Raw genomic sequence first — 25943 nt, 5'->3', positions numbered from 1 at the left:
CTACTGCCGTAGGCACTTGGTGTCTTGCAACACCACGGACCCGAGCACATGTGGGTTGGACCCACTCACGTCCCGGCTGTGTGTGGCTTTGCCGTGTCCGGGGAAAAGGGGAACCTGGTGGCTGAGCCAAAGTTGGGGTTGTTTTGGACCTTTACAGCCCCCCAGCAGCGGCAACACTCCACTTCGGCCCCCGCTTCTCGCAGACGGTACCCCCGGTCTGACCCGCCCGGGGGGAATCAGCCAGTCGCCTTTTCCTCTCTTTCTCTCCACTCTTTCACTTTCCTATCTCCTCTCCTACCCCTGTCCTGTCACCTCCTGCCTTCCTGATTTCTACATTTTTCCTGGCGGCAAGGGTTAACCCTGTGCAAGGATATCAACCTTGGTACCAAGTATAGGGTTATAGCGGCAGGGTAACGGTTAGCGTGTACTTTAACGTCACGTTCCCTTGTTGGGCTCGGTGGTGGGCGACCGGCTCTGCCGCCGAATTGATTCCATGCTCATATGGCTTTTTCTATCACCCCCCAAAAAACTGATCGGCCTTTGAAAAGGGGCCGCACCGAGGTAACACAATTGAAACCAGTCTCCCAAGGTGAAACTTTCACAAAATACCTTGTTATCCACTCCGAAGAAGAAAATGCACCTCTTGCTAAAAAATCTGTCTTCTAATTGCAAAGTGCCTTGAAAGCGTTGTCGGCCGGGATTACCAAGCAAAGAAACTAGCCTCTGGTGATCTGCTGGTAGAAGTGCAACGAAAGAACCAAAGTCAGAACCTACTAAAACAGAACACCCTGGCTGAACTCACAGTAACGGTCACACCACATCGTAGCCTGAATACAACGCAGGGCGTGATCTCTGAGAGGGAACTGCTTCATGAGACAAATGAGGATTTGCTTGAGGGACTGAGGGACCAGGGCGTCACAGCTGTGCGGCGGATCACCATGCGTCGCGCAGGTGAGGAAATTCGAACTAAGCATGTTGTTCTGACCTTCAACCGTCCAACGCTTCCTGAATCCGTCCATGCTGCCTTCATATCCTGTCCAGTACGCCCTTACATACCTAGTCCTCGAAGGTGTTTCAAGTGCCAGAAGTATGGCCACCGAACTCAGTCTTGTCGTGGCCGACCCACCTGTGCTCTCTGCGCACGTGCTGACCACACCAGTGATGAGTGCAAAAAAGAACAAGTGAAATGCCCAAACTGTGGTGAACCACACGCTGCGTACTCGCGTGCATGTCCCGCATTCAAAAAAGGAAAAAGAAATAATCCAACTCAAAGTCACCGAAAACCTAACCTTTGCACAAGCACGCCTGAAGCATGCCCTGCTTTCAGGCAGGGCACGCAGACGCTGCTCGCCGGGGGGTGGAGCGTCGTCTCGTGGATGCGGGCACCCAGTGCAACCTGGTCCCGCCCCAGCCCTCCGTTCAGCAGCAGAAAGTTGCTCCCGTGGCTTCTGCTGCTACACCCTCCTCCTGTGCTGTGCCTAAGGCCCCCAGCGCGACCACCTGTGCTGCGCCAAAGGCCCCCAGCGCGAGCTCCAGTGCTGCGCCCAAGGCCTCCAGCACGAGCTCCAGTGCTGCGCCCAAGGCCTCCAGCACGAGCTCAAGCACGAGCTCAGTCCAGATGAGTGATGATCTGGCTCCATCCCGGGCACCTGCAAAACAGCAGAAGGCTGCTCCTGTGGTCACTGCTGTTGTAGCAATGTCCAGTGCTGCGGCTGCGGCCTCTAGCACAAACAGTGTCGCCACTGACACTTCTCCTTCGGAAACCTTGGATGAGGCCATGGATGTCTCTTCAAGTACACCTGCTCCTGAAACTCAACAGGAGCGCCGCAGTTCCGCTGGTCGTGGTAAATCAAACAAATCGAAGTCGCCCAAGGTCACTACACCGGGGACTAACTCGGCGCCCTAGGTAAACTATTCAAAGGGCCCCAGAAACACATCTCCTTCTCTAATGACTTTTTTAATGGAAAAAGAACATCTCATTATCTGTATTTCCCTTCTCTTAGTATTTATGGCTGCTGAAAGTATTATCCACTGGAATTGTAGGGGGCTGTTAAACAACCTTGATGATATATATGATATACTCTCAAATCACAAACCAAAAATACTGTGCCTCCAAGAAACACACCTACGCCCATCTCAGACAAACTTCTTAACACAATACACTATATTCCGTAAAGACCGACTGAACTACCACCAGCCGTCTGGTGGGGTGGCAATTATAGTACAAAAATCTGTTGCTTGTCAACACCTGCAGCTACAAACCTCACTTGAAGCAGTTGCCGTTAGAGCCATAATTTTGTATAGACTAATAACAGTGTGTTCTCTTTATATCCCACCGGACTATCGCCTATCCAGCGTCGAATTCGAAGACTTAATCAATGAGCTACCTGAACCCTACCTAATAACTGGGGATTTTAATGCCCACAACCCTATCTGGGGATCTGCGCGAGCTGACGCACGAGGGCGGCTTATTGAAAAGTTCATCACATCATCCGGAAGTTGCATCTTTAACAAGAAACATCCAACATATTACAACACGGCTCACAACAGATATTTTGCAATAGACCTGGCAATTGGCTCCGCAATTTTACTGCCCACCTGTGAGTGGAAAGTAATTAACAACCCCTATGGCAGCGACCATTTCCCCGTGAGACTACTAGCTATAAGCAGTAACTCCAAAGACACCGACTCACTTCGAACTTTTAAACAACATGCAGCTGACCGGAAAACATTCAAAGAACTTTCCAGACTAACCCCTTCGCTAATAAGTCATTTAGAAGCAGCAAGTTCACTTATTACGGCCCATATTCTTGACTGTGCTCAAAAAAGTATTCCAGAGACCACTCCTAAAACCCTCCCCAAACCTAGACCTAGACCATGGTGGAATGAGGAGTGCAAGCATGCACGTTCCGAACAGAATAAAGCATGGGCACTCTTACACCGCTATCCTACGGCAGATAACCTGCTCAAGTTTAAACGGGCAAAAGCCAAAGGAAAGCGGACGCGGCGCTTAGCAAAAAACGAGAGTTGGACAAGGTTTATATCGTCTATCAACTCTTACACAGACTCTCGCAAAGTATGGACTAGAATAAAGAAACTAAAAGGCTACAAGACCAACCCTACTCCCCTTGTAAGTAGTGTGGGTAATACAATAAAAGACCAAGCAGACGCTCTCAGCAAAGATTTTGAACACGTATTCAGTTCGACCCATTACACACAAACATTTTTACAGCACAAGAAAGCAGCTGAGCGCCAGCCCCTTTGTGTGAACAAACGCTCAAATGAGGGATATAATGCCCCATTTACGTTGCCTGAACTTATTACTGCGCTGTCCACATGTGGTAAGTCAGCCCCTGGAGCTGACAGAATTAGCTATGAGGTGATCAGGCACTTACACAATGACACACTCTACACAATACTCTCTCTCTTTAACAAAATATGGCAGAAAGGCCGCTTTCCAAGAGCATGGAAAGAGGCAATCGTTGTACCTCTTCTAAAAGAAGGGAAAGAACCCTGTTTTGCTGCTAGTTACAGGCCTATTGCCCTGACCAGCTGTTTATGTAAGCTCTTTGAAAAAATGATAAACCGGAGACTTTTTTACTTTCTGGAGTTTCACAGTGTTCTAGACAAAAATCAGGCAGGGTTTAGATCTGGGAGATCAACTACAGATAATCTGGTTGCGTTTGAATTATATGTTAACGACGCTTTTATCCACAAACAGCACTGCTTCTCTGTGTTCTTTGACATGGAGAAAGCCTACGATAGAACGTGGCGATATGGTATTCTATTGGACTTGCAGTCGTTTGGCCTTAGTGGCAATATACTCAATGTTATTAAAGATTATTTGTCTGATCGCACATTTCGTGTCCGTGTGGGGACTGCCCTGTCTAGAACATTTGTTCAAGAAAATGGCGTACCCCAGGGAGGAGTGCTGAGCTGTGCACTGTTCATTGTTAAAATGACTTCTCTTAAAACTGTGCTCCCTCGAACTGTTTCATACTCTGCATACGTTGACGATATCCAAGTCAGCTTTAAATCGTGTAATCTATCGATATGTGAACGTCAAATCCAATTAAGTGTCAACAGGCTGGTTACATGGGCTGAAAAAAAAATGGGTTTCAGTTTAACGCTGATAAAAGTGCTGTTGTGGTCTTCTCTAGGATATGCGGTGTACAACCTCTTCCTTGTATCACGTTAGAAGGTCAGCCCATACCAGTGAGAAAGGAACACAGGTTTCTAGGTGTTTTGCTCGACCACAAGCTCACATTCATACCACATATTAAATTACTAAAAGTAAAATGCCTGAAAACAATGAACATTTTAAAGGTACTATCTCATCAGTCCTGGGGAACGGATACAAAATGTCTGCTGGCACTTCTTAATAGTGTTGTTAGGTCAAGAATAGACTATGCCAGCATTTTATACCAGTCTGCAACCAAAACAGCTCTCAAAATGTTGGACCCAGTATACAATCTGGGGCTTCGCTTGGCCACAGGTGCATATCGAACAAGTCCTATTCCATCCCTTCATGTCGAATCAAATCAGTGGTCTCTAGGGTACCAGCGCGCCTGCACTGCTCTGATGTATGCCGCAAAGATCACTTCTCTGAAGGAACACCCCCTGAATACCATAATGAAAAATAACACAACTGATCATCTCTTTGAAAACCGACCATCCATAGCCCCACCTTTTCCGCTGGCAGTGTCACACTAGTCAGCGAGTTCCAAGTTCCTCTTACTGTTGTCTACTGTACCTCAATTTATGATTTTGTCGCTCCGTGGGACACTTTCCCATTTCACTGTGACATGTCCTTTAGAGAAATACATAAGAAAAATGTACCAAACTTTGTCATCACTCAGCATTTTCTGTTCCTCCGTGACAAATACAAGGCAGCTGAATTTTACACAGATGCCTCAAAAACTACCACAGCCGTATCCTGTGCTGCAAATGGCCCCCTACTTAATGTGTCCAAAACAATGAACACGAACACAAGTATATTCACTGCAGAGGCGTACGGTATACTACTGGCTTTAAACCACATTCTTCAAAACAAGATTAAAAACTCAGTTATATACACGGACTCTCTGAGTGTCGTCTCAAATCTTTCCTCTCGGAAGGTCAGTAGAAACCCCACTTTTAATTGTGTTTTAAGAGCTCTCTACTCGGCTTATGGCCTGAAACTCGTTGTCACAGTTTGCTGGGTTCCTGGCCACTGCGGCATTGCTGGAAATGAAGCTGCTGACCGTAGTGCTGCAGCTGCCGCCCTTCGAAGCAGCATAGACGTAAACGAGGTCCCATATCAAGATCTGAAACCTTTTGTAAGAAGGAAGCTGCGGGACCACTGGCAGCAGCAATGGGACAGAGAAGTAGAGAATAAACTACATATCGTTAAACCCAAAATAGAAAAGCCTCCTGCTGAAAAACGTGACAGATTTGTAGAGGTAGCATTATGCAGATTAAGAATTGGCCACACACACATCACACACTCATACCTTTTAACAGGCGCAAACAAGCCACAGTGCCATCGATGTGGGGGTCAGCTTTCTGTCCTTCATATGCTTATTGATTGTGACATGTGCATCATTGAAAGGAAACGTCATTTTAATGAAGCTTACACATATAACATTCCCTTGCACCCTTCATTATTTTTATCAGACCATCCAATGTCCCCATACAAAAAAGCTTTTAGTTACCTAGCAGATGTAGACTTTGTAAAATACATATCATATAGACCATAACCTCACCTGTGTTCATTATGTGTTTTAAAACGGTGGTGGAACCTGAGACTACACCTTAGGTGCTTGCACTCACTGTTTTAATATGACCCTATACACCATTTATCTTAGTATACTCACTATGCTTTAATTATGGCCCTATACACCAACCCCCTGAGTAAAGTTACAAATCTTTACAAATCTCCTCTACAAATCTTTCTCATCTCTTTCATCATTGCCATGGCGCTCTTTGCCTTTGTCGGCCTTGCGCCATTAAACCCAAAATCATCATCAACTCTGACACCCGTGGTGCCTCCTGGCGGTGCAAAAGAAAACTACTGTGCCAGGAAACGCTCCGGTGGTGCTGGTACAAATACTCGATCTCAAACACCACACCACGGGTGGCAACAATTTCTTAACAATTTCTCCGTATGTGCAAACATATGTTCGAACTTCCTGTGGCGCTTGATGCGCCTGCCCTGTGTCAAAAGGGATCAGGACCACGAACTTACTTACTTACTTACTTACTTACACCAAGTATTGCATTAACCAGAATTCGCGCCTCCGCTAAATATTTCGATATAAAATGAGTAAGATATAATGTAATGATTCCGCAGTTACCTATCTTACCTTGCCCAACACGATTCTAAAAGCATAAAAGAGCTATGCTAGTTCCTAAACGCATCTGAAACATTGGAAGCGTGGGAGGCTCGAGTAGGGGCGGAGATTTTGCTCGCTCTTCTGAAAAAAAAAAAAGTCATTTATCGTACTCCTGATCATCATTTAGCAAGAATGCAATAAACATCAACTAAGATTGCTTGTATGAAGCGCTGAGCGCAGTGTATTTGCTGTGCCGTAAAGTTCCACCCACCCAAAGTACAGTGATATCCAGTGAAAAATACGAGATGGGCGAACTTTCGGGTCAGGTGCGAAAAACTACGAAAAGGTGGCCAAACGAAACTCCGGAGATATCAAGAAAAAATTCGAGACGGGCGAAAGTGACCGCATCTACACATGAAGCGATTATTCGGGTTTATTGTTCACTCATCGGCGCTAAAGCCATCGATTTTACGGCGTGGGCGCGTCTTTCAGTAAATTGAATATTTCACCCGTAAAAGGAGGTGAGCGATGTGGGGGGGGGGGGGGGGGGGAGAGGGGGGCGTTGTCTGGGAACTTTACGGTAATCTAATCAAGACGCCAGCGTACATTTCGCCGGCGCAGAAGGCTCGCTACTACAGTCGCTAGACATTCTAGCCTCTGTATCGCTATGTAGCGATGGTAAAAGTAAGTTACCGTGCACGGAAACTCTCGCGCATGCAAGGTCGACTTCCGCAATCACCAGTACCTCCTGCTCAAAGTCCGTAAGGACTGAAAAGGTAGCGTTAAAAAAAAGGGGGCGTCGTCGTCTCATGTGTGACCCACTCGCTGTAAGCCAATGCCGGTAGAACTGCCGCCGTTAAAAATCGCGGACATTCCGGCGGCCAACCATAAAATGAGTGCTTCGCCTCGGACGATCGAGGTCGGACCATTACGTCATCGCAAGCCGCCAAGCCAACAAATAGTTCTGTCTCGTCGGGGTAAAAACTTTTGTTAGCGTGAGCGAATATGCTTACTATTTTTGGAGTTGCTTCTACAAGAACTTTTGAGTAGGTTTCTGACACAAACAAAAACACTTTGAATCCATCTCAGGGCCCCTTTAAATAGGCACGTTTGATCGCTGTGGTGTCGTGGTTGACGTTGGCGGCAGGCGATTTCAATGACCTAATGTTGAGCAAGGCCAGAGTGAGCTTGCCGCTTTGGTCGAAGTTTTCGTACGCCACTCCGCAAGCGGAACTTACCATCTCTGGCGGATGCTTTGCACACCGAGCCTTTTCGAAGCGCGGCCTCTTCCGCGGCCATGCGAACTATATGCGGACAGGCCATGTGGAGTCAATGATCACCAACAGCAGCTTCGACGTTCAAGTCGCGGCTCTTCTACTGGTACAGTCAAACCCGTTTATAGCGAATTGCAATATGCACCGCGATTAGTTCGATATAGCCGAACCCGCCTATAACGAACTTATCGTTACAGGTTCGCAATCCGCGGGAGCCCCCTCCCCCTCCCGAACTCCACCATCCCCGCATGCAGAAACGAACACAGTAAAGTAGCCGTTACCATACCCAAAATAATCCATTTATTGCAAGTAATAAAGCTACTTTCCGCCTGAACTGCCTACTTTGCAAAGAAAAAAGCGGTGATTTTTGTTTTGACTTTCGTTTTGGCGGCTTCAACTAGCATAGCATTCTCCACACGAAACATTATTTGCACCAGTTCGACTCCGCGTCCTCCAAAATCTAAGGAGCATTGGTGGAGCACATTGACCGCCGAAAGCGCTTCATTATAAGCGTTGGACGGCTTTCACTCGCGACATCATCGGGAATGTGGGGGAGCTCTTCCCACAGTTCACCGATGCTGCTGTCTTGGTCCGGACTCGCTGACTGCGCGGGTTCCGTCGTGAGTCCCGCGCGCCGGAAACAGGTACGGAAAGTGTCGGGCGTCATGTCGCTCCATGCGAGGCGCAATGTCTAAGTCGCAACTCTTGCTCCGTGGTCGCGGCCAATCCACATCTCAATCGCCGCTCCGAGACCATGCATTTCGGCGGCCATTCTAGGCGCGCAGAGTTCGATATATCGGATGTGAACTTCGTTATAAGGAATAAGTTTCCTATGTATTTCCGTAACTGAAATATTTTTGTTCGATATATAGCATAATTCGCTCTATCCGGGTTCGTTATAGCCGGGTTTGACTGTACAGAGCGCATGTGCACAACACGAGGACGAACGAACGAATGGGAGGTCTATATATGATGTGTGTTCCCTGTCCCGAGCCAGTGTTGCCACGACACGACGAACGCTGGAGTTTTTTTTTTTTTTTCTTTTTGGCCAATGCCAGTTAATCTTGATGAACGTGTGCTCAAGGCACGCGGTAAATGCTGGGTTTTGGGGGGGGGGGGGGGGGGGGGTGGCAATATCGGCCAATCTCCGCAAGTGCATGGTATGCCTAGCTTGACGAACGTGCGCTCGAGGCACACATGCACGAGCGCTTGGCATTTGCTTTGTATTTTCAAAACTGTGCTATACAGCAACGATTGGCTCAACAGCTTCGCTGTTAAGCGGCTGAAAAGTGTGCTGCAACTTGCCGCGTCATGGATGCCAGCATTCGCTTCGGCAGGGTACTTAAGGCTGATAGATCTCAAAATTCTACTTTCAAACGTTCTAGGACCCTTTCAGGAAAGCCGCTTTGGTTCAAAGTGTTTTAAGGAATGCCTTTTCATTTGGGACAGAGTTTATACTCCACGAAAATTGGTTGGCTGGCTGGCCCGGCCTGGAACAATTATCTACATATTTGATTACTGTTTGAAAAACCCTGAAGGTCTTTAGGTTATCACTTAGGCCTTGCACATGGGCTAGAATACATCACCCATTTGAACTCAAAGCCACAACTTACATTATGTCACTACCGTAAAATACCGAGCAAGCACCCCCCCAAAACTTGTAGATAATTGGCTTAGAGATAGGGAGGGGGCCCTTATTCGGATCGGGCCCCAAATTCAAGATGGCGGCACAAAATGGCGGCGATCGCGAGAAAGGCACTGTAGCCTTCATTATGAAAAATGTTTATTTATGAGTCATGACACTTCTAGGCAATGCTAAAAACGTAAATTTTCACATTCACTTCAATCACTGTTAAATCCGCAAAATGATTCTTCAGTATTCGATCCCAAAATAAGGTTCAGGCCCTCGGTCTGCAGCTCGTCAGGGTCCTCGGGGACAACGAAGTTTTGTTGCAGCAAAACTTTTGTGGTTCTTATCCCACTCACGTATTCTTTAACCATCCTATTTGAACACGCGAGAAGTGAGGTGCACGTTTCTGCCATTTTTCCGATGCCAGTCCACTACTTCGAGCTTCCTTTTTACCGTGTACGAATGCATAGTGAACAGACAACCGCTCCCGAAAAAATGGCGGCGATGACTGGTAACGCCGCGCATGGAGGAAGAAAAAAGTTAGGAGACAGCGCCGCCGGAGAAACGTCAAGCCTATACATAAAAAGTAAAATCGAAGTCGGCCCAGGCGTCACTGCACCACGTGACCACACCGCACCGCTGCCGTATGGGCCGCCGCGCACTCTTCAATGTCGTCTGCTCGAAACTGCTCTGCGGCCCGTTGTCGCGAAGCCTGCTATATGTTGGTTTTTTTTCCCACGGCTTTTGTCTCTCGCACGTACGCGGCACTCCTGCCCGCACGCGGGCATGAGATCGCCGAGCAGACAAATGCAGGAAGGACGGGGAAAAGCTACCGCCAACCAAACGAGAGATGCGCCGGAGTCTGAGACCCGCCGCCGCCGCCGCCGGCCCACCCGACCATGGAGGTCACGTGCTGGGCCGACTGCGGCGGCTTGAGAAAGGAAAAAGAAACATCCCCCTCGCGAGGGGCACGATCAAATGCAGAGCATTTCCGCGGGGGGCGCGCCTGCAAGTCGTATGGATTACGTATTGGTTGTTGTTGTAATTGTTGTCTTCCAGCGTAGACATTGTCGATGAAGTCGATGGTGAAACGTGCCGTGAACCCCCTGCCGCGGCTATGACGCAACGTGGCGCGGCTATGACTCAACAAAATCCAACACAATCCACTTTAATCCAATCCAATGCCCCTCGCGAGAGAGTGTTATAGCGCCGAAATCGCGCCACTACACGAACGCGTGATGTTGACGTCACGATCACGCCACAGATGTTAGCGACCGGAGCGCGCGCGAACGACATATGTGGTTTAAGCGCGAACCGACCGCGGCGAGCGCCCCCACCTGTTCCTGCGCGCGAACCGACTGTTGCTCAGCGCGAACCCAACGCGGCTAGAGAGGGTGTTGCGCACGTCCCCACCTGCTGTGCGCCCGAACCGAACGCGGCGAGAGAGGGTGTTGCGAGCGGAGAGAAGGCGAGGAGGACGCGGGGGAGAGGGCGCACCTGTAGCCGACGGTTGAATGAGTCAAGGATATAAGGCGCGTTCGTAACCTTCCATTCTGTGTCGGCTTTGTGGCCCAGTGGGTAGAGCACCATGTACCTTGCGTTCAGCCCGCAGAGACGTGGGATCGAAACCTGGCGCCGGTAAGTATTATTTTTTTATGTAGTGTAGGGGGAGCGATGCGGACTACGGACGTCAGCGCGCGTGACATCGTGAGTTACTGAAATGCTCTGCATTTAAAACGGCCAAGGGAGCGGCTTCAACGGAGCTGGGCTTGCGAAGGCTTGCTGCGTGACGTCATGCCGTCTCCTAACTTTTTCTTCCGCCATGACGCCGCGTTCTCGTAGCAGCAACGACTTGGATTGTATTGGATTCGGCATCGGCTTTGAACACTGTGGCATCCAAAAGCCTGAAAAAAAAAAAAAACCCGCTTTCGGAATGGCGGGAAGTGGGAAGGGGCGCTTGCTTGGTCGTGTACAGAAATTCTAAATTCCGGGAAAATGCTTGGGGGGCGCTTGCATGGGTGGGGGCACTTGATCGGTATTTTACGGTAAGCACATAACACTCCAATAACGACTTGCAGTGACAGTTTCCACTCAAGCAGACAAGAAACGACACCACAGGGTGACGTTAAAAAATGCATTTATTTTCTGGTGAAATATGCATCCTCACAGGGACCTTGTTCGTAGCAAAATTCCACCGTAAAAAGGTAAAAAAAGAGGCAGAATCGGAAACAACAAAGTGCTCCTCCAGCCGCGAGAGGAAAACCAGCTTTGCCCAGCGAAACCATCCACATGGAGGCCGGTCGTCCCGTTAACAGACCGCATGCGAACAAAACCACAGCTCATCATTGAGCAAACATGTGCATACGAGGGGAAAAAAGAAAACAAGTACATCGCACGCAACATCGGCTGCAAGGTCTGCACGTACACTATTCGATGCTACTCTATAGACCGGAACGGCTGCACACAGCACCAAAATGAAGACATGACTAGATGCAGCCTTAAACCAGAGATTGTACAGGCTCGACTGCTTCCGCAGACAACACACTGGGAAAGCAAAGGTGCGTCTTCTCTTCTCCAGTCATCTTATCATTGCAAATCACATGCGATCAAAACATTCTTGATGGTGCACTTGGGCAGTGTGTAAGCAGAGACACGATAATGAGCACAGCTGTCAGCAGGGCACCCACAACCAGATTTGGCCAGCAAAACTGGCATGATTGGCAGCCAAAGAATGACACAATGATTAAGTCTTATTGCTTCAAATGACATTGGTGGAACTCCAGGACCTGCTGCAGTCACTACAAAGAACACTGTGGCTGTAGATCTTTTTAAAAAATACTGTTTACGTTATTTTGGGGGGTCATTCATCACAGGTGGCCCCGCTTGGCCGGGTGCATTCTTGCTGTGAATGGGCATTTCACTGCAAAGAGATTTGCAGTGAAACATTGCTGCTTGAGCAGAGCTCGTTTAGGCAAACATTTTAACTCACTGAGCCCCCACTCGTATAATTTTACACCAAATGTTGTTGTAACTGCACAAACATTTTCTTAAATGTGGCTGTTTTTCACTATCTCGTACGGCTTGAACAAAACTGGCAGAATTTTCATGATAGAACTACAGTACCTTGGATGGATCCCAAATGGATCCCAAACTTAAAATATAAAAGGAGCATGGAACCTTGATTCATGATCTGAGGTTCAGATGCACTCACATTCGAATGATTCGGTTGCGTTATTACATAAATGATTCAAGTGCCAAAACTACTATTTTATTTTAAGGGGGGAGGGTTTAATTCATTGGAAACTATACCAGCTATCAACATTGCGTATGACTGAGACACACAAGCTACGCTGGCCCCATGTTTGATGACTTTGCAGTTCTAGCAGGATGGCAAGAGAGGCCACAGGCCCTGGTAGTAAAAAATAAAATAAAATAAGGAGTGGTATTAAAAATTTCCACATTTCCTCTGAAGATGTCAATCTTGATTTTGATAAGCCTAATCGAATAACTTCAAGTTGACATCACTGGTTCTTACTGATGTTCTCCAAGGTCATTTCCAACAAATTTTCAGTGTGGTGTTCAGCAGCCCAAACGTGTATGCAAGACTGTGCAATGGAATAACATTACGCCCTTATGTGGTTTGGTTAAACATTGGATTAAACAAGGTGTCTGCATTAGCATAGCAGCACTGTACAACAAATGCACAACTTAAAAGGCACAAAAATTAGAAAGATGTCTACATCACATTTTGATCCTTGAAAGCACCCATGAGATTCATAGACTGATATACTGGAGTCCACACGTGCTCCATGCAAACCCCAGCTCAGTTTTGCAAAGCAAGCAAGAAAAAGGCGACAGTTCAAGGTGCTAGCAGTGACAAACGGCTGGCATATCTCATTTTGGATAAACAAAGCTGCCCATTGACAATCTCAGCCCATTAAAGCTTGAACCAAAAGTACAGCACACTCTGTTGCCTGTCGTAGTCCACCACACTATTCAACCAAGACTCGCAGGGAGCCAGATAATGAACACCTTCATACACAGACAGGACAGCAAGTTTAGCTTCGAAACAGGCCTTGAACCACACCAAGGTTCACATGGAAACTTTACAACGCAGTAAAATACCAGAGAATTTTGACCAATTCCTCTGATAAAGTGCTTATCAGTGCCATGACTGAATTAGCTCGGTCAGCGGAGAATGGAAAAGAGCCCGGTATTTAGCGGTTTTACTGCAGGCTTGTCTAAATGAGGCAAAGACTTCGCAACCTCCTGCGGCATGCACTGTTCACATTAGCGCAGAGTGACATTGCTTGGGACATGACCATGCACTTGAATGTTCCACTTACTATGTTCCCGCTCTGCAGGCTAGGCCTAAGCATTTACCAACTTCACGTTGAGCTGAATGATTGACACGTGCCCCGCCGCACGAGCAAACTCACTGTCAACCATCAGTAGTTGCACCTGGGCACTTGGTAACACTTGGTTCAGAACGAACTTGCCGCCCAGCTTGCTTTTTGAACATACACCATCCAATCTGGCAGAATAAGTTGCTGAGCAGAAACGTTTAGCACTTATGCAGATGCTCTTGACATGGTCCTCTTTGATAAGACCAAAGACGTGTGCTGGGAAAATAACGCTTGCCACCTTGTTTCCTGTGAGGTTCATAACATACATCATACTGACTGCAATTCAAATTTGATTGCCAACATAGGATAAAAGAAAGCTTGCTTTTTTATGCACAAATATGCCTAAAAAGTAGAGGTGTGTGAACACTTTGAATACTTCACGCAAAGCGTTTGCTATTTAATTTCATTCACAGCGCACCTCTATCACTCAAAGTCCTCTTGCCGAATGTAAAAAAATTATCCATAACATTTACCTAGGTTGCCCTTGTTAGCATGGCACACATTTTTCGATTGGCTTTATTGTGCAGCAAGGACACAGCTTTGAGAGAAAGCTTAATGCGGGCAAACTTGAATTCAAGTGTATGATAACCATGCGGTATGTCAGTCAACTTGGGACAATTCTTGTGCGTCAAATTTGAGAACCAAAGAGGTAGTTTTATCAATACTAGTGTAGCAAGTTGGCTGCCAGGGGTTCCCGACAGATATCCTCGCAGAATAATACCTGATCATACGAGCCACCAGCAAAGGTCTCTTTTCGACTATATGGGGGAATAGCAATCAGTCACAGATACCCCCGGTATTTAAAACATGCGAGAAGACATGCCATTCTTCATGACAGGGGCCTCAAAGTTTCCTGTTCTATTGTTGCCAATACTGTCTTAATCTTTCTTCAAGTTAGCTTTATAACTGAACACGAGTACTGTATTTTTCGGTGTATAAGTCGCATTTTTTTTTCTGATATTTTCGGTGGTGCGACTTATCCACTGGTGCGACTTATGTATGGAATAATTCCGGTTCGCGGCGGCCGCGCGTGGCCAGCGCACATTAAGAGACACAGCTCTATGGTCTAAATGAATCCGAAGATCACTGCTACGGCATTTCTCATAGCCTATATGTCGCTTCGGGACATTAAACCCAGAAATTTGCTGCTTTTTCTAGTCAAAAAGAATGATAATGGCCTGCGACAGCCGCGCGCCACTTCCTGCCGTGCGCAGTACCTACAGTTCAGAATAAATTCAAAAGTAACATCAAACTAAGTTGCAAAAACAACACGCAGCTTAAAAATTATTACAGAGTTACTCCGGAAGAGGTAAACGCGCTGCTCATTTTTAAAATGACAGCTTCCTGATAGCCGCTTCCGTTCGCGTCACTTCCATCTGCCATGACATCCTTATTGTGCTGATTTACGACACCACGCAAGAGACGCGCGATGTTTGGAGAGGTGGCCAAATGTGTCTCCGATTCTTGAGACTCCATTTCTACAAAAACAGTTGTAGCCGGGTTCATTAAGGCCGGAGTGATCCGGTCCGCGAGTGGTGACGATGTTGGCGAAGACGACATCAATGAGTCGCAGGACGACAGCGATGCGCCTGCGCAACTCCCACTTGAGGTTGCCGAATTATCTGTTAGCGAGTCGCAGGAAGAAGACTGATTGTTTTGCCTAAACACCGTCTGTGGGTACACGCCATCTGTGTGTATCAAACAAATTTTGAGAAGCTAGTTCTGTCTGGAATTTGGACGGTATATGCACATGTCTAGCCCTCCTTACCGGGGGATGCGTGCATAGGCGGCGGCCGCCGCAACCATGAACTTTCGCCACACTTTCTAACGATCTGATTCACTATGAGTTTACCTAATTAACAGGTGCGTCTTGTACACCGGTGCGACTTGTATACATTTTTTTGCGGAAAAACGGTCACTTTGAGGGGGGTGCGACTTATATAAAGGTGCGACTTATAGACCGGAAAATACGGTACATGAACATACAGATTTGTAAAGCCCAAATTACCCTTTTCTTTTCTTTTTTCACAATAAATAATGTTTGCAGTAGTAAGTGCATTTTAGTGGTGCAAGGGTATCGAAGCCCAAGGAGTGTCGAGGCAAGCCTATGTTCAGAAGCTCTAAGCAGAATCAGTCATCATTAGTCCTATTCGATGTAACATCAAGACCTTCATACTTGCACACTGTTACTCAAAAATTTCTTTTCGAATAAAGCAATATTAATGTCAAAAAGTTCACGTACAATTCTGCCACTCAATTTTTCATCTCACACACAGCATCATTGTTGGCCCTATTAAACAACACACTTGCTATGCAAGAGATGTTTGTGGCACAGTTACCGAGTTTGCAGGGAAACAGGCAACGCAGTTAATTTTGTACACGGCATAATGCTGTCAGAACCTTCCTTGTCACAACCTTCTGCACTGTCAGCGATGTCACAGCAGCAATGGGAAACAATGTGTGGCAGATCTGTCATAACGAAGTTATAAAAAGAATAACTCTTCCAATCCACTCCTAAAAAAAGGAACTGTCTGCACCCAAAACTGCACAAATGCATACAGAGAGCTTTAAAAACAGATTCCACAGAGCAGGGTTTTCTGAGACAAGGCCACAACACCTGAAGCATGCTGGCAACTCTCCATTCATAACAATGACTCTGAACAGGTAATTGCATCTTTAGGCGAGGGCATGCTAGACAGCGATAAAGGCCGTATGAGGGAGCCATGAACAGGACAAGTGCCAGGACAGGTTTCTCATCCTTCCCTCCGCTCTCGTTGTTCCATCTTGAGTGCCTAGCCAGTGCACCTTCGCTGTCGACCAACCAGCCAGCCCAACCTCGCGTTTTACTTTTTATTCCCATCGACAGTAGTGGCCTTGTAGTCAAGACAACCCAGCTGCCTGATTTGGTAAAACTTACAGCACAATTCAACAGGGATGACCGAAAGACGACAAACACAAGCGTTCTTTCTGTCGTCCTTGTTGAAGTTTTACCAAATATGCACCCACTTGCCCAACAGTGTGTTCCAGCTGCCTGAGCTTGTTCCCCTGGAGCTTTTTTTTTCTTTTTTTTCCCATTCTCGTAAACATAAACATGGACGTCGTAATCACCTCGCAAGGTTAGATGGCACTACTGAGCCCGGAGAGGAGTCAACGCATGCCAAGCAGAGCCATCATGCAGACGTCACCACACGGCCCGGTGAAATGCTGCCGTCCCAAGTGGCGGGAGCAAGTCTCGGGGAGCCACCGGGGCCCCCGCCTGGAGGGGCCTCCTCTCGCGCAGGCAGCCTTCCCCACCGCAGTTAGTTGTTGGGTGGGCGGGTGGGTGGGGGAACGGGGGTGTCTCAGCACGGTGCCTTTCTCTGCCCCTGTCTCGCCTCACACAGAGGTGCCGTCAGCAGGGAATAGGTAAAGGCGCGTGGCCGGATCAGCCGGCGGCGCTGCCCTTCACGGAGGAACAAAAGGGGGAGAGGCGGAAAGAGAGAGGAGGGGAGAGCGATAGTCAGGCCGCACGTCTCCGCCCACAGCCACGCTCGCTCGGCGCTCACAAGTTCCCGCCCAGTGCGCCAAGTTACCATCCCACGGTGCAACAAAACTGCCAACCCTGCCCTGAACACCCACTGACGCCTCGGCGCACGCCACACTGCATTTCTCTTTTGCTGGGCAACGCTTGACCAGGATTTCAGATCATGGCACTGCACCTGACAAGTCTCTCACTCACGCCTATGCGCAAATCACTGAGCGAACTTTCACAGCTCGTGCCAACCTGGACAGAAGTTATACTGCATTCTTCCACCTCATTTTTCGCTACTTGGGGCACATCAATATGGCAAACACTGCCAGTGTTATATACGTACACTGCACTAGACAACACATGCACCCGCTAGAAGAATAGATTGTAGTGAGACCGGTGCACTACGACAGCCCATTGCAATGAACACATTATAGTGCCCTGAAACATGCAATGTGCCTCGCACTACACACGACCGGTCATTCTATCTAAACTCCTCCACCTGCTCACATGCACCCGCAAATACTGACAACTTTTGTGCTGCATGCCAAATTAGAGCGCACATTTCTGCATTCCTTTTCACTACGCTTCGCTACAGTTCCTTCACTGCAAAGCTACGGTACAAAAGATGATGCCATGACAAAACTACGGAAGTAAAATGTTAACAGTGCGGGATGCTGTGATGAATACGTGGTGTTCTGTCAAAATGCTAGCTCCCACGAGCACTAGTGCAGGCACATCCAGTTTTGGAAAGGCTTAGTGAATTAGGAGCTTGTGACAGTGGTTAGCTGCAATGAGATAAGGCATTATCAAGGACTCAAGGTGGGTGATGTGGGCAAGCCAGACGTATAAGAGAAGGCACCTAGTTCCATGACTGGCAGTTTCAAGCCTTAAGTGACTTGGAGGTGACAGGAACGCCCTCCACCATGAAGGACAAAGGAGTGACAGCTCTTGCTACTGAGTGGCAGTTATTCTCGAGTGAAGCACATCACAACAAGAGACATGCACGGGGACGATTGCTAATATGGTCATGGTTAATGGTGGTGAAGCTATGGATGGCCAAAACACGTACGTAGCAAAGCTCATGGAGTACTAAAAAAGGCATTCCTTACGAGTCAAAGTCCCTAGTCTTGTGCTTGTACGAAGCAAGAATGTCTGGCAGAGCTAGGGAAACTTTATGCATTGTTACCAAATGGCTGCAGCAGACAGGGCGACCACGGGATCATCCTAATGCTGCAATATGTACAAGAACACTTCTCTCATGTTGGAAACTCTCATGTTGGAAACTTCTTGGCAAGCACCACCCTCGCAAGGTGGTGCTTGCCAAGGCCATCCCCACCACAAGCCACAAAATGGCCACAGCATTTAAGCTATTCGACACCCAAGTGAGAGAAAGAGTGTCCCCTCCTCATTTAATAGCAACAAATAGTCTTTAGCTCAAATCTGACATCTGGCAGTTGGTCGTTGAAAGACAACAATGTTCCGCTATGCTCCAACTGAATGTAACGATATTCCAAGTTGCCACGCATGGGTATTTTCAATTAGGGCCCACTAAACTCCTCTCGGGACGTGTTAAAACAATCCTGTGCTTCTACTCAACTTGGAAGTGGCAAACTCTGGCACTACAGGAGCTCCTGTGCTCCCAGAGCTGTGACTTAGGTATCCCTCATACGGGCTCATTTGCAGGGGAGCTTTTCTGATCCCGCATTCACGCTTGGGCAGCGGCTCGGGAAGGCCCACCCCCCATGCTTCCTGCCCAGGGGGCGCAGTCACTCAGCGGCCGCGGTTGAGGACGGCTTTTCCAGAGGTGCGGCTTCGAGCAGAGAGAGAGAGGTCCCAGGCCTGGGGTCGGCAAATGGCAGGGAAGCAAAGAAGGCAGCAGAGGCAGGCAGGTTAGACGCCGGGTTAGTCGCTGGCCAGTTGCAGAATGCAAAGAACAGACGGCGAGATGAGAGAATGGTGCAAGCGGGAAATCAAGATGCGTGCCTCTCACTACACACTCACTGCAGCAAAAATGGCAGGCCAATACACAGTCAGAGCACATGGGGAGCTTTACTAAAATCATGGTTTATTGCATACCATTGCATACATCTCTACATCCTCTTGTTTTCTTACCACTCTAAAACTTCTGGTGCTATTGCACATTTTAAATGTCTTGCGCCATCGTTGCTGCAGTTTGTAAGTTTTAAAAACAGCATCAGGAATCTTGTTTTGAAACTCTTCGCCGCGAGGTAATTCACAGAAACGGAGGAAAAGCTGTTTGGCATTTTTCACAAAACTGCGAAAATTCTACATCACTCCACAAACAATTTCCCCTGGGGGCAGTCCTACAGGTATAGAATTTTTGTTTGCTCAAGAAAATTTGCAGTGGGAAAAGCCCCAACTGCGAAAAAAATTCGCCCTCTTAGGGGGGCCAAGGGGCTATATGCCATACCTGACATATTTTTTAGGCGTAAACTGAAAGTGTTTTCCCACACATTTTTCCGTTTCTTGTCCTTTTAGCGTAAAAAAACTGTTTAGCTATGGGGACAGCTGCGAAATAAAATTTCTACACGGGATCTCCAAAACAAACCGACTCCCCTCATGTGAAATACGTCCGCTTGGGAAAAAACTTCAAGCATATGAGGAGGTCCTGGCATAAACCCAAACCTACATAGCATTGAATTTCCAAGAGGACGATGCATTTCCATTCACTGTTTTTTAAGCATGCCCAGAGAACAAAAAAGAAAAGTAAAATGTCCTTGCGACATTAACCACTGCAGCTTTTATGGATCACCCATACTAACCTAATGCCCGGAAACGAGGCCCTCTCAAAAAGATGTAAAGCAAACTGGCCCTACAAACGAATTCAAGCATTCCACCTTCGCCAGGGGGTCCAGGCAAAAACCTTCGTTTCTTGCAACAGGCCCCGGCTTTTCTAGTTTGCCTGTTAAACCAAAAACACAAGTCCTGCCAGCAGCTAGGCAATCTGCCGTCCCTCATGCGTGTGTGTTTAAACTCGCTGTTTTCACTTTCCTGTGCAAACTGCTGCCAAGGGTGCCCCAGACGTATGTGCGTCATGTTTCTTCTAAACACAAACCATGCTAAAATGTTACTGCTTCATTAGCCTCAAAAGGGACAATGCATTCTTCCATGCATCTCCGCTGTTCCACTCAGAATGTTTCCTTGCATTTGCTAGAGCTGTGATTTCACTGGGGCAAAGCGGAAGGGCAGTGTAGAGCTTATTGCACCCTGCTTTGAAAAATAAGGGCAGCTATGCAGTGGGCGGATGTTTAAGTGGGGGCCCTCCAGTTTTCCTCGTGTTTTAAAAAATCCCTGTAGGAAATCACATTGCAAGCGGCAATGGCTAATTTTCCTGTCTTCCCTCGCTACATTGTTTTTAGCTAAAGTAGCAAACTAAAACACGCTGCTATGTATATAGAAGACACCTTAACTTTTACCAAACGTTTGCCCCACTTCAAAATTGGGGTGGGCAATACGTTTACGGGCTTACCATGGGCTCCCCAATATGTCCTGCATTTTTACTAGCGAAAAAATAGACGCGGACAAAGAAGTACACAGGGGACCACTCCGCTAGTGTCCCTGTGTTACTTCTTCTTCATCCGCGGTCTATTTTTTTCGCTAGTAAAAATACAGGTCAGATAAACCAACTAGCCCCAAACTTTATGCCTTAAATCACAAATATGCAAACAGTGTGAAGTTTAAATTCTTGCGCTTTTCTCAAAAATTTTTATGATTTTTTTGCACGCACTTGTGGGCCAATAATTTCATATTTTCTGCACTGAAAGCTGCTTAGTGGAAAAGGGCCCCCCGGATTTAAACTCAGGACCACCTGGAAAATCTTGAAACGTGCACAGAAAATCTCGGACGCATTGGGTGTTTTTCGCTTAGCGTCCTTCTTTTGAAAAAGCAGCAAACTTTGTGTTTTTCTGGGATCGGGCCCCCCACGTCCCTCAGGGCTCCCACAGAGCGTCCACCGTAGCCCACTAAAGGCCCACCGCAGGCGGGGTCCCACCTCCAGGAACAAACTACCAGTTTCACTCTTTCCAACTTTTCGCACTTTTAATGAAAACTAAGGGCCCATTTTAAACTAAGGTTTAAAATGTTTAAACCCAGAGCTTCTGCTGCTGCGCTGCAATGTGCTTTCCTACAAAAAGGGGCCCCTGTTTGGGGCCCAGAAAACTAAAAGCATCCCACTCAAACTGCCCCCCCTCACTGGTTTTTTTCCACCACATACACTATGCAAAGCCTTTTGCAACAGTTGGAAACAAACTACACGGTGGTTTATAAAACAATCAGTTTACGCACCTTCCAGTCAGCTCAGGGTTTAGTGCAGTAGTTACCCGTCTCACCTGAGGACCTAGAGTGCAAGTAAAAATACGCGCTGGACTGGCTTGGTGCTCTGTTTGCACTTGGTTTATAATGGGACTGTCCAAAAAGACGGTAAAAAATATGTTTTTCATAAAAAAACACCAGGATACTGAGCTGTTGCTGATTTCCTACCTGAGGACTTCAAGCGTGCCAATAAAAATACCACAAACGTTTCAATCACTGCTAAAAAGTATGAAAAACATAGCTAAAAGTGGCCTGCCCTTATTCTCACGAAAAGTCCAGAGCTAAAACAAAAAAGGGGTGAGTGAAAAGGGGGGTGCACTCGGACCACACTTTTCACGAGCCACACGGTGAAAACAAAAGTAGAAAGAAAACACCACCGACAAACTTTTGTTTCGTCTCGAAATGGCCCTTTTGGTCCTTTGAAGGGGGCCCACAAAAGACGGAAACACAGCTTCGTTTCAGCATCAAAAGAAACTGGGCCCTCCATTTCTAAACCATGAAAGGACGTTTTCTTTTAAATGCAAGAAGGATTTAAAAAAATAATTGAATTTTCCTCCATGGGACACAGTGATGTAATATGGGGCCAGTCCGTGGCATTGTAACAAGGCCAGCACTAAAAATGTTTTTCTATCGCTGTGCACATTAGCATTTCCAGTGATGTGACCCAGGGACACAAATCAGATCACCCAGGACATGTTTTTCTTGGCAATGGGCCTACGTTTGGCGGCCCACCATTTCGCACAAAACAAGGGACTGCACAGAAGAAAAAAATCGCTGGAAAAGTGTCTGTGGAGTTTGCCACTGCTGCATATTTTTTTTTCTGCAAATATCTTGTTTTATTTTGTTTCAAAAGGTTTGCTATAAGAGGGGGTAATCATTGCTGCCAGTTTTAATGCACCGAAACTTGTGTTTTTTGTCCTGGATGGGCCCCCTTTAAATGCATTTCTCCCATGATGGACAGCACAAGGTAAGCACTGCTTGTGCGAGCCGTCAGGGACAAGGTACGAGACACATGGGGTGATGACGTATGACTGGCAGCGCATTTGTCGCTTGTGGTTGTGCGCTTCACCAATGTCAAGTTGCTCACAAAGTACACTCAGAAAAATGAATAGCTGCTTCATCTTTCCTGTCCGCAAGGACTGCGAGTTTCGTTTCAACTACTTTAACGCAGACAACCTAAAGGCATTGTGCTAGGCTTGAATAGAGAAGAGAATGTGGCGCAAAACTAGAGAAGGACAAAGAAGAGAAGACACGACGCAAACAGGTGCCTGTCTTCTCTTCTTTGTCCTCTTCTAGTTTGTGCCATGTTTTCCTCTTTATGCAAGTATGTACCAACCTAGCTCAACGACAAGTTTTGCTAGGCTTCAGTGTTTAGCACACTGGGTCATGCAGCTAGTGGCAATCGTTTGTTTACTGTGAAGCACGTGTGCAGATGTTGGCACTGCATGGATGGCAACCAAATGAGAGGACAAGTATGCAGCCACCATAGTGGTGCCAGTTGGCGCCCTGCCCTATCCAACTAACATCTGCAAGACCAGTGATGCTGATCCTACGACCACCGGCCAGCCACCCCCACACGCCTACACACGCAGATGTGCAAACACCTGGGATGCAACTCCACATATAACTGCCACCAGCTAATCTCCTCTGCAAAGGTAGTCGAAGTGCGTAAACAGAACGGTAGTGCTGACGTTAGCTGCCCCACCGCTTTAAAAGCTTGCGGAACTATGCTCTGTCACGGTATTTGTGAGCAGCGCTCCTACACTAAGACCGTTTGGAGGCACATCGACGGAGAAAACATTGTATTGGCAGCAGCCTTTAGTCTTCTACCTGCAGCCTTCGCCAAGCTGTTTCAATAGGAAAAGCAGCCGAATGCCAGAAGAACACGCCACATGGGCTATGGCAACGTGTTCACAGCAGCTCCAATGAATAGTGTCAATAAGAGTTTTTGTGCAACGGCTGACTTTGCGGTGAGAAGGAAGGATGCACACGGATGCTTGCGTTCACAGCACCAAGGGCGCTTGCGATATGTTCACCCACTCCCAGCACTGCACACAAATACCGAAACAGAGCGGTGCACGTAGTAGCATGCACGCAGCCAACGGTGCCAGCTCAGGACCTGGGTTGCATGTTGTAGATGAGGTTGTTTGCGCGGCGGCGGCGCTCCCTCGCCTTGAAGGTCTCCCCGAGCAGCATGAGGGCAGCGAAGGCGTGGAAGAAGAAGGCCACCACGGCCAGCGCGTAGGCCCCACGAGAGGTGGTTGTAGATGGGGTACTGCAGCCACGACCGCTCAAAGCACAGGCCCCCGAACACCGACACCGACAGGAACACCGGCACCGCTGCACAAACGGGATGCAAGCGGGGTCACAACTCGGCGTCTGAAGCCGGGGCCGTTAGGCTCTAGAGACCCCAAAGATAAAACACATCCACAAACTGGTCCACAGCTTTGAATTCACAGGTGCACAAAACAGGGATGTTCGCACAAAGAAGCTTGGGGAGAATATTTAATGCCTAATGCCATCAGACATTAAGGCAAACATTATGTCCAATACAATCAGGGACAAGAAGAGAGTGGAGTGGGTCAGGGAACCGTTATTAGTAGAAACCTCGGGGCATGTAATGTGAAGAACCGTTGGCCATTCAGGGTAACAGAGTATCCCTAGAGAAAAGCACGGCATTAGGTGGGCAGACAAAATCTTTGTGGGGATAAATTGGTCGCCACAGCCGGGATAATTGGAATTAATGGGAGAGGCCTACCCTGCAGTGGGCTAGATGGATGATAGATCGAAAAAAGAGGGAAAAATGCACGCACAAACTAGGTTGCATGTCCACTTTACAAAGACAACATTTTAATAACAATGCCAGTAGCATCAGACATGGTTAAGGGGACAAGGCATTTATGGGGCCAATTCGTCATTGTTTTATTTTCTCTTTGTTATGTATTCAAATGTTACCGTTGTTACTACGCTCTGCCATCGTCGCATCGACCCCTCCAATTAAGGTACTTCCACCGTGACAGCATTACCATGTCGCGGCACATTGCCATCATCGCGTTGCCCTTGCCCCAAAGGCAGGAGTCGCAAGTGGCGCTGCAGTTGTCAACTCGCAGAAAATGACCTTCAACGCGCACCAGCCATGATATGACACTGCGATGCACCCAAAATTTGAAGACGACAACACCCGATGTTCAGCTATCCATCAACGGCCTTGACGTAGTCGCACTAATAGACACTGGAGCCAACTACTGTATTTACACGATTGTAGGTCGACCCTTTTTTTAAAATTTGACAATCCAGTGTTGGGGGGTCGACTTAGAATTGAAGTCGAACCGTGTACCGCTAGTGACGGCAAGAGAAACGAGAAATCCGGGGCGCTACGAGGTGGGGACAGCTCTGCACCCTCGTTTCCATGGCTATGGTTTACCATTTTTTTTTAATTTTTTTTACCATTTTTTTAAATATGCTTTACCATTTTTTTTTCAATTAATTTACCATTGCATACATTCTGGCATCTATAAAGGTGATGCCGACTTTAAACGTTGGCGTTCCTGATCTGTGACCTTTGCCCACCGTACTCAGAGCGACTAACCTCCTACCATTGTGTTCGTAAGTGCACTGAACAATGTGATATGTGATTGTGGCTACGTTAGAGCCATGCATTGATTCAAGGGATTTGCTAATAGTACTCATTTTGTTTCTTAGAGACGAACAAAACGCTTCCTGAATGCGAGCAGCGTATGCACGAATAAAAGGAAATCGCGAGCGGCCGCTTCTGTCAGCTGCCATGTTGTTTTAGTATCACGCGGCAGTGGCCGCTGCCGGAAGCTTCGATGGTTGTCGTCTCGCAGCGAATGTGTTCTCATGATTGGGAATAAAGTTTCCCGCTCAACCCACAGTGCGTGGTTATTTCGCGTGCCTATACAAAAGCTGTTCTGATCTGGCACGGCTCTAGGAGCATCGATCATTGATGGAAGAGCCGCCGTATGGGGGGTATTGGTAGTAGATGGAAGAGCTTCTCTTTGTGATACGGTTTTCTTCTAGGCAACGCTCACATTTTTTTTAAGAGATGCAGTTTTGGGGGGTTGACCTGCGTTTGCGTCGACTTACAATCGTGTAAATACCGTATTCAATGATGAGTGAATCATTCGTGTCGACACTGAAAGTTAGACAAGTTGGAACGGACCACACAATTGCACAGCAGGAGGCCATCTCGCCACGCCAAGTGGAACCTGTATGTTGTGCATCGCCATGAACGGCATGACGTACCCAGCACCCCACCTGACGTCATGTAGCCAAGGACGATGCAGTTTTGTTCAACGAACAAAGTCTGCTGGAGCGAAATTGTACCCTGCTAAACACTCAAAGAATGCACAATCGGCCAAAGAGCACTCAACAAAGTGACATACGCAGACGAGTGTCGGGAATCGAATTTTGCAGCACTCGCCCTGTGAGGGTTTATCTTTCCGCGTTATTCCA

General features: G+C 47.5%; 2 protein-coding genes across 2 annotated transcripts in view; one reads left to right on the top strand and one right to left on the bottom strand.

The window, feature by feature from the left end:
- LOC144175765 (uncharacterized) overlaps positions 1–25943 on the top strand; it is a 419826-nt gene that overhangs the window by 157979 nt on the left and 235904 nt on the right. The window lies entirely within an intron of this gene.
- The window catches only part of Pck (Claudin superfamily protein pickel), a 38244-nt gene continuing 23639 nt past the window's right edge, over positions 11339–25943 (bottom strand). The window contains 3 exon segments of the mRNA XM_077705176.1: positions 11339–17066; positions 23587–23714; positions 23716–23807. Of these exon segments, the coding sequence (XP_077561302.1) occupies positions 17000–17066; positions 23587–23714; positions 23716–23807 (287 nt within the window). The 3' untranslated portion in view covers positions 11339–16999.

Source organism: Haemaphysalis longicornis, unplaced genomic scaffold (assembly GCF_048455015.1).
Source record: "Haemaphysalis longicornis isolate Haplotype H1 unplaced genomic scaffold, Haemaphysalis longicornis Haplotype H1 scaffold_3, whole genome shotgun sequence".
Taxonomy (NCBI): Eukaryota; Metazoa; Arthropoda; class Arachnida; order Ixodida; family Ixodidae; genus Haemaphysalis; species Haemaphysalis longicornis.
Note: the sequence above shows the minus strand (reverse complement) of the source record. Positions and strands in the feature narration are given on the sequence as shown.